We start from the raw sequence: 8914 nt of genomic DNA on the forward strand, positions 1-8914 counted from the left end.
GGAAACAATCAAGAGACAGAGAGGATTATGACGGATGGAGAAAAAAGGGGAAGTGGTGAGGCAGGGAAGACATAGCATTCTAAAAAAAGGGTTTCTAGGAAAAAAAAAAAAAAAAAAAAAAAAAAAAAAAAAAAAAAGAAGAGGAAGAATTAATATAAATATTCTAGATATGCTTTAAAATAATATAATTTTTGAGTTTTGTTAATTATCATGTTTCTTAGTCTGATACTGCATCAAACGCTTCACTAAGTTACTCCATCTTAATCTAGTCTAAGTCAGTCCAGCTAAGTCCCTGAAACTAGTCTAATCCGGTCCAACAAACACACCATGAGTTTATAAATAAAAAAATAATTTATATTTGACTCGGTTTGGTTCTCCAACCTTCGGTTTCGGTTCCTTTTTTCAATCTCAGTTCGGTTTTTTACTTTTGTCCTTTTCTGTCACATATCGGTGAACCGTTCGATTTTTTTCGGTTTTTGGGTTTCCGGCCCACCCGTACCCGCGTGGACAGGCCAGTCGAGCGCCAAGCCAACACTCTCCTCCATCCAGCACCGCGATGCTACTGGGAGAGCGAAATATCCGCTGGCGTCTCTGCCGTCAACAGTTCAGCCTCTCCTACACTCCAAGGTATCCCAAAAGCCAAACCGAGAATTTCACAATCCGGAAAAAACCGAAACATTTCAAATTCTTGCTAACAATTCTTCATTCTCTACCAGGTCGACGAATCAGACGACTTCTTGCCCTGGCTGGAGCGGAAAGCCGGCGCCGAGCTTTCAATTGGGAAATCGGCGAACGGAACGTCTCTGTTTGCTTCAAAGACCATAACAGCTGGAGACTGCGTTTTGAAGGTTCCGCACAGCGTGGTAAGTTTTAATCCCAAATTATTTAAGATTTTAATCACAGTTTAAATTGTTAATTTATGATTTAAGAGCGTTTCTTTTGGTTGATAATTTCACGGTGAGTGTTGTGATATTCTTAGAGATAATGAGGTGGGTTATGTTGGTTGCTGATTTTCTGAATCATGACAGGACTTCAGATTCAATTGTGTTGAGTGATGACGACAAACATTTCTCAGACGTACTCTCTCTCTCTTCGTTTTGATTCTCTATCTCACATCTTGATTTGGCTATGGAAATTGATTCTTTTTGATGTTTTTATTGCTTTACATTCGTTCGGTTATTGGGGTGCACAACAAATTCATTTCTCTTATGCTACTTATTTCTGCAGTCACGAGCTCCCTTTAAAATTTGTACATATTATCAGGTATACGTGTGAAAGATGATGGTTTTGATATATGTAATCTGTAAATGTTTGGGGATGCGTATGGTCATTTTTCAGGTCCAGATCCAGGGCAGTATACCTCATCATGATGCCCTTCGTGAAATGAAGTGGGAACTTTTGAAGAGATATCACAGACCAATCAGTGTGATGTCAATGGTTTCGACTCTTCAATGGATTCTTTCACCATTAAATTGGTAGCGATGCACTGTATCTATTTTATTTCCTAATATTCAGGGCTTAGGACTTGGCCAAGGAAGCTGCAGAACATGATGGTCGATTGGCTTGACGTCCTTTAACAAACAGCAGCAGAGAGATTAAGGCACATCAGATGTTGTTTCATTTCCTTGTTTGAGTAGATAATGTTTTGAAGGTCATTTCGTATTTGATCTTTGTATTGCATTTGATCATATGGTAACTTTATCATTCATTGTTAATGGTCTTGTCGAAGCAGTGGAACAAGATGGTCGAGGAACATGCAATGCGGTTGAAAAATGTTATTGACGATTCATCTCTTCTTACTGAATCACGCCAATTCATATTAGGGAAGACTCCGTATATGCTACTTTAGTTCGGTACTCAAAAGTCTCGTGATTACTAAATTATTTGGATTTTGCAAGTCTCCACAAGTCTCCCACAATTAAGCTTCTTATGGTCTTAGATTCTCTGAACCATTATTAGAACTCACTAATAATCATTATGCTTAACCTTTGTATCATGTAAACTCTACATTATTAATGAGAACTCTTTTACTTTCGTGAACGTAATCCAACTTGTGAACAAAAATCACACCTTGACATTTCACGTTGTTTTAAAATTAATCCGATTTTGTACATCAATAACTTCATAACAATAATTGAATATTAAAGATTATCCAAACGTTGAGGAGCATTATAAGTTTATAACAGCCATTCAGTTTATACCCCACGCAAACACCGTAATACCATATTCCGGTCCCTTTTAAACCAGAGGTCAAAATTATTCCAGCCGCGGACCAATTCCCCACACCTTCCCCGCGTGGATACGACAGTTGAGCGCCAAGCCAACACTCTCCTCAAAACGGTGACGTCCCAATCCCGCACCGCAATGCTACTGGGAGCGCGAAAAATCCGATGGCGTCTCCGCCGTCAACATCTCAGCCTCTCCTACACTCCAAGTATCAAGCTCAACTTCCACTCCTTGTCCCAGCCCATGGTATCCCAAAAGCCAAACATAGAATTTCACAATCCCGGAAACAACCGAAACATTTCAAATTCTTGCTAACAATTCATCGTTCTCTACCAGGTCGACGAATCCGACGACTTCTTGCCGTGGCTGGAGCGGAAGGCCGGCGCCGAGATTTCATCGGCACTTTCAATTGGGAAATCGGCGTACGGAACGTCTCTGTTTGCTTCAAAGAGCATAACAGCTGGAGATTGCGTTTTGAAGGTTCCGTACAGCGTGGTAAATCCTAACCCAAATTGTTTAAGACTTTAATCACAGTTTAAATTGTTAATTTATGATTTAAGAGGCTTTGTTTTGGTTTATAATTGCAGCAACTAGCTCCGGATAATCTCGTTCCGGAACTGAAAGATTTGTTGAGTGATGGAGTTGGCGATGCTGCAAAGCTTGCCACTGTCGTTTTGTTTGAGCAAAAAATGGGCAATGTAGATTGCTATTCTAGTTTAATTACTATGTTGTGGAAAGATTTTTTCTGTGGAGTTTGAGGGTTTTGTTAATGCAGGATTCCGGGTGGGCCCCTTACATTCGCTGGCTTCCTCGCCCGGAGGAGATGCATTGCACGGTGAGTGTTATATGATATTAAGTTATCATTTGCATTCCTATAGATAATTTGGTAGGTTATGTTGTTAGACGGTCAATTCAGACAGCATGTGTTGAACATGAATGGAACAGAATTTAACTGAGCAATGGTCCTTACATGTAGTTGATTTGTTTGGTTGTACACATTTCTTGAATGGCAAGAATTTGCTGTTATTGACTTGGATGTTGTTTGTATATTCTTAGATATTTTGGAGTGACGATGAGCTGGAGCTGATTCGCCAAAGCTCTGTATATCAGGAAACAATTAATCAAAGATCTCAAATCAAAAAGGAATTTTTGGCAATTAGGACGGTAAGTACTTGATTGTTTTATACACTGGTTAATGGTTTTGAGACATTCATGAGTGAACCTCTGCCATGTATATGCTTAAACTTAAAGTTTAATATCATCATCTCTATTCAGGATTTAAACTGTTGGTGGCATGTAATTCAATGTCCCATTATCTTGAATGTTCTGGCAAAATTAATCAACCAGAGTAACCCATCAACTGTTGGTGGCACACATTCTTCAGAATTTGGAATAGTTGGAATCCCGTCAACTTAATAACTTTTGAAACTTAAACAAGTCAATACTTACCTGAGATATGAGATGATTGTCAATCACTTCTCTGTTATTAACTTTTAGATTCTGATTATTGCTACAACATATTTTCAGGCTCTCAAGAACTTTCCTGAAATGTCCAAAAGTATCACCTTTATGGATTTCATGCACGTATATGCTTTAGGTAAGCTTCTCCATTTTAAAGCATTTTCATGTCCTAGACTGTCTGAATAAATTGCTTCAATTGTACTTAATTCCAATTTTTTGAATAAAATGAATGAATGCCAGCAGCGGTGTAGATGTTCAATGGCATCCAATTTCATATACTTTAGTTAGTTATATCTCCATTTACCTATATACCTATTCATTCCGATTTTATATGATTGCTGGATACAAACTATTCTAGATATTATTAGTTGCAGCAGTTGCATCCCTTAAAGATCTATACAACTTATTCTCACTGGTTCACGGTGGATTTCGCAGTTACTTCTCGAGCATGGGGAAGCATGAAGGGTTATTCCCTGGTAACACATTTATAAAGATTCCGTTGTAAATAGTGTTATGAACTTTATGATGGAAGTTCAATTATTTCCCCTTTACATATGAATTTTTGGATTTTCAATTTATTTTATAGATCCCATTTGCTGATTTTTTGAATCATGACGGCACTTCAGAATCAATAGTGTTGAGTGACAACGACAAACATATCTCAGAGGTACTCTCTCTCTCTCTCTCTCTCTCTCTCTCTCTCTGCGTTTTGATTCTCTATCTCACATCTTGATTTGGTTATAGGAGTGCAAGAATTTTATATTCTCATTTTCATTCTGCACTCTTATGGAAATTGAGTCTTTTTTATGTTTTTATTGCTTTATATTAGTTCAGTTAATGGGATGCAAAACAAATTCATTTCTCATATGCTACTTATATTTGCAATTACTAGCTCCCTTTAAAATTTATGCATATCAGGGATATGTGTGAACAATGTTCTTGATTTTTCATGCCTGATATTTATCTGGGCAGGTCATTGCTGACCGCAATTATGCTCCTGGTGAACAGGTTAGATGCTACTTAATTAAGATGGTTTATTTCCCCTATTTAAAATTACAGGCACCCTTTGGAATTTTGATCAATTTTTGTTTTTGTAGACTACTCATTAACATTTTCACTCATTTTCGTTTTAGATGTCTCTCGTTGGGTTTGAAATTTTAATGACAAAGAATTTGTAAAACGTTTTATTCCTCAGTGGTCATTGTGTGTTAACAGATAACGGATCACAATACATGAACACAGGGTCTATGTTAGAGTAAAAAGCACAAGATTGCTTGATATATGCTGTGGAATTAATATTTAGAAATTACTGGAAGTTTGGGGTTTCCTATTATTAGTATGAATTGGTACATGGAAACATCCTCTGGAGCAGTTCGTGCGTATGGTTATGTTGCAGAAGTGGTTGTTTAAAGTTGTAACTCTGGACTTCAATTTGTATATTTGTATAGGTACTGATAAGATACGGAAAATTTTCAAATGCTACCCTGCTTCTTGACTTTGGGTTTACACTTTCATACAACGTCCATGACCAGGTCAGTCTTGGATTTCAGTTCACTATAGTCACAAGGATTGCTTTGTTATGTTGGGAAAATGTTTCTGTTGCTTAATTCACACTTCTTACTTTGATTTAACACTTCGACTAGAAGTTTGTTTTTGGTAACAAAACTATTCTCCCTTTGACTCCATGACCAAGACTACTTTTGATCTAGCACTTGCTTAAAAACCTCTTTGATAAGTTGGATGTCTTTCATGGGAGCATAGTGATTGCAATTAGTTGAGTATTTATAATCTCTATGTTCAGTAAGTTTGCTTGAAGACTCAAGCCACTTAATTATCTGTCATCCAGTGTTAATTAGTAAGATACTGAATACACGTTCTACATCATTTCTTTCCAGATGATGGCTTTGTTATATGTAATCTGTAAATGTTATGGATGCCTTTGGTCTATTTTCAGGTCGAGATCCAGGTCAATATACCTCACCATGACGTCCTTCGTGAAATGAAGTGGGAACTTTTGAAGAGACATCACAGACCAATCAGTAATGATGTCAATGGTTTCGACTCTTCAATGAATTCTTTCACTATCAAGTTGGTAGTGATGCACTATATCTCTTTTATTTCCTTTTTTTCCCCTATTTTTGTTCCTTTGCCTACATCATGGCCTTTATCCCCCGTATCTAGTGGTTCTCTGTGAAGTCAAATATTCTGTTTCTTTTGTTCCATTTCCAGTCTTGTTTGCGTTTATCCGCGTGATGACGTGATATCTTGTGATGAAAATCTTTTACTGATTACAATAATCGTACGATGACATAGGGAAGTTAGGTCTGGTAGTGGAAAAGGGAAAGGAATTCCTCAGTCACTTCGTGCTTTTGCTCGTGTTCTATGTTGCGCCTCTCCTCAAGGTGCATTTCTCTTCATGTTAACTTACTCGCATGCATTGCTTAATATGCTTCTGAGCTCATTTAACCTTATGACTCATCTGGAAATAGTTTATTGATTGTTTCTTAATATTCAGAACTTAGTGACCTGGCCAAAGAAGCTGCAGAACATGATGGTCGATTGGCTCGACGTCCTTTAACAAACAGCATCAGAGAGATTGAAGCACATCAGATGTTGTTATCAAAATTAACCCAATTAGCGGAGGATTGTGATGCATCTATCAAGGTAATGATGCTAACTTTTTACTCCCTTCGTTTACAGAACTTGTCTATGCTAAGTTAAACAAGAGTTCATTATCTTCTATGATAATGCATTAATTCACGAAAGCATACACCAATTAGGGTTCTTTTGAATGAAGGAATTCTTAAGCGTACGAATATTGAATCGGTGACGTGTTGCAGTAACATACTCATTTTGGTTGAGATATTAATGAAGTTGAGGAATTTTATAACTGGAGAGTTCTTAGGCGTTTGGGAAGCTGTACTAAACATATGAAGAGAGTGGAATTTTAATATAATCATTTCTATGGTTTACATAATGTTGTATCTGACTACAAATGTAGTAACTCCTTTAGTGCTTCTTGAGTATGTGCATAGTCTTTGGGACCCGTAAGTTCTCCAGTTACATGCGAAAGACTTTCTATCCGGAGGCAAATGGCTCAGGATCTCCTCAATGGTGAACTTCATATCCTCAAAACTGCTTCTGCGTGGCTAAGAAACTACTGCGACACTTTGACTACAACAAACTGCCATAGATGATGATATTGGTTTTGCAATACCACCAAAGACTCGAGAGAGGTAATATCATCGGAGATTATTTATGCAATCAGACACAGGTACAAGTTATGGATTTATATGAAACTGTACATGAGAAACCGGGATTCTGGGAAACTAGGAGCCCACAATATTAGGCTAACATGAAGGAAAACCCACCAAACTGGCTCGTACGCATTTGGAGCGGTAATGTGGGATATCAGGGTACAACTAAAAATAGAAGACACATTTTTGCTGGGTGAATTTGGATTTCTGTGTGAATGCTTTCTCAAGTGAATGAGGCTATAGTAGTAAATTTCTATAATATAGTCCACATTTTTATAAATCCGCCTGTGTAAGTTCATCTTATGCTGCCGGTCCCAAGGCCAGAAAAAGGAGGGGGGGAGAGCGTTAGAAAGTCGACAGCCAGCACTTTGTTCTTCAGGTCGAATTTCTATGTATGCATATCATTTGTCTGGGTATTTTGCTGAAACTCGATTATTTTTTTCTAATGTGCAGTCGTCCCCGATCACCTGTGAGGAGAGAAAGGAGTTTGGAAAGAACATCAAGGAGTCCTCATGACAGCCGAAGCCCTAAGCGTTGTAGGGCTTCACCTCCAGTATTCAATGGGAGGAGGCACGATCAATCCCCTGAAGGGAGGAGACCACAGGAGCGGTGTGACCTCTCCCTGCATTGAATAGTGATTCAATGAGCTAGATCTCAATTCAGATTGCGATGTAAGGACTTTAACTTTATCTTCAGTGTATTAAAATCCGAGCAGATGTAATAATTTGTAATAAGATGTAAAGAAATTTACTAAAAATAGTTTTGTTATTCAAATTGAAATTAATTTACAGAAACCTTGACTGAAAGGTTTTATTAGATAGTAGCTTGAAATGAAACTGAATGCATAGTAGTGATAATAATATTCAATTCTTTAGATGGATGTGCTTCTCTTTGTGATATGTAAGAGCTTGAAGTTCCTGTGTAGGGTAGTTGATATTTATTTAACTATTTGAAAATTCTTATTGTTGTGTATTTGCTTAGCTTAATGATAAATTAGGGGTGGTCGAAAATTAGAAATTTTATTTATGCGTGTGTTTTTTCCCTTTCTTCCCAGCTATTAATTCGTTGTTTGGGGTTTCAGTTTTATTCATCTTAGCATCGTTCACTGTTTTTAATCTGTTTTCATTTTTTAAATAGACTACCATTTTTGCCATTGTGTTGTTTGTGCAGAGGTTATATCTCATTACAAGGAACCCTATACGACAGAGCATTTGCTACTCTTAAAAGTTTTATGTGAACTCCGAGCTCAAGTTAGTCCTTAATTTTCATATATTTTCATGTCTAGGCGGTTTACATGGTTTTTAACCATTGAATCACCTAAATTTATGCTTACAATTGCATTGTTTTTTATTGTTGATATCGATTAAAACACTATATTTAGGTTATTGGATTATGCTTATAAGAGTATGTTAACATATTCATTTTAATAATTACCACTTGCTTTGATAATTGATACATTGAAAACGCTAATTCTGTGCAAGAAAATAATTTATATTAATAAAACTGTTTGTTTAATGTGTTAATCATGTTGTGGTATTTTAATGTTAAAAACCACTTGCCTTGAATATTTGGGAAGAAATTAGCTCTGTGAAGTAATAAAACATGCCATTTCTGGAGGAAGGAGATTAAATTGTTTGCTTTGCTGAGACGGTTCTGTTTAGATTAATGGATGGTGTAGTCCATTTTGAAACCTCAGTAAGTTACGGATTCATTCTTCGTAGCGAATCTTCAATAATCAGTGTGCAGAAGAAAAATCTATTAATTTCAATTTAATTACTTTTGAAAAGTTAGAGATTTGCTGAGCATGTTGGAAATTTGAATTAGTAGCACTTTTGCATGTCACACACAATGGCCTGTACTTCCTCTAATATTTTTGAACCAAGTTTCAGTTTTCTTGGTGATTTTCACCTTTCCAGCTGCCAGTTTGTTGTTTGACACTGTAAATTTGTAAATAAAAAATTAAAAATTAA

At 36.8% G+C, this 8914-nt stretch overlaps 1 protein-coding gene across 8 annotated transcripts; it reads left to right on the forward strand.

Annotated features, from left to right (window-relative positions):
- The first annotated feature begins 2208 nt into the window (after positions 1 to 2208).
- On the forward strand, positions 2209 to 8349 carry LOC137721122 (SET domain-containing protein). Of its 8 annotated transcripts, none has more exons than XR_015963282.1 (16): positions 2209 to 2472; positions 2563 to 2721; positions 2814 to 2924; positions 3002 to 3061; positions 3283 to 3390; positions 3754 to 3823; positions 4123 to 4163; positions 4274 to 4354; positions 4660 to 4695; positions 5136 to 5219; positions 5642 to 5775; positions 6001 to 6089; positions 6203 to 6351; positions 7398 to 7503; positions 7575 to 7615; positions 8115 to 8349. XR_015963282.1 is itself a non-coding variant. In XM_088695204.1 (15 exons), exons 1-14 carry the CDS (start codon positions 2365 to 2367, stop codon positions 7458 to 7460), a joined length of 1293 nt encoding a protein of 430 aa, XP_088551330.1. In that variant the 5' UTR covers positions 2209 to 2364; the 3' UTR covers positions 7461 to 7503; positions 7575 to 7760. The 8 variants fall into 8 exon arrangements, 5 of the variants coding, with proteins under 5 accessions (XP_088551330.1, XP_088551326.1, XP_088551333.1 ...); XR_015963283.1 differs by lacking the exon at positions 8115 to 8349 and adding exons at positions 6723 to 6923; positions 7705 to 7900 and having other exon boundaries at positions 5642 to 5779; positions 7398 to 7578; XR_015963281.1 differs by lacking the exon at positions 8115 to 8349 and adding exons at positions 6723 to 6923; positions 7705 to 7900 and having other exon boundaries at positions 7398 to 7578.
- Positions 8350 to 8914: the final 565 nt, after the last annotated feature.

Source organism: Pyrus communis, chromosome 1, assembly GCF_041283825.1.
Source record: "Pyrus communis isolate YQ-2024b chromosome 1, ASM4128382v1, whole genome shotgun sequence".
Classification (NCBI taxonomy): Eukaryota; Viridiplantae; Streptophyta; class Magnoliopsida; order Rosales; family Rosaceae; genus Pyrus; species Pyrus communis.

Coding starts and splice junctions, on each gene's coding strand:
- LOC137721122 (XM_088695200.1), top strand. CDS start 2,365: ATGCTACTGGGAGCGCGAAAAATCCGATGGCGTCTCCGCCGTCAACAT. Junction 2,925..3,001: donor TTGAGCAAAAAATGGGCAAT/GTAGATTGCTAT, acceptor TTGTTAATGCAG/GATTCCGGGTGGGCCCCTTA. Junction 6,090..6,202: donor ATGTTGCGCCTCTCCTCAAG/GTGCATTTCTCT, acceptor CTTAATATTCAG/AACTTAGTGACCTGGCCAAA.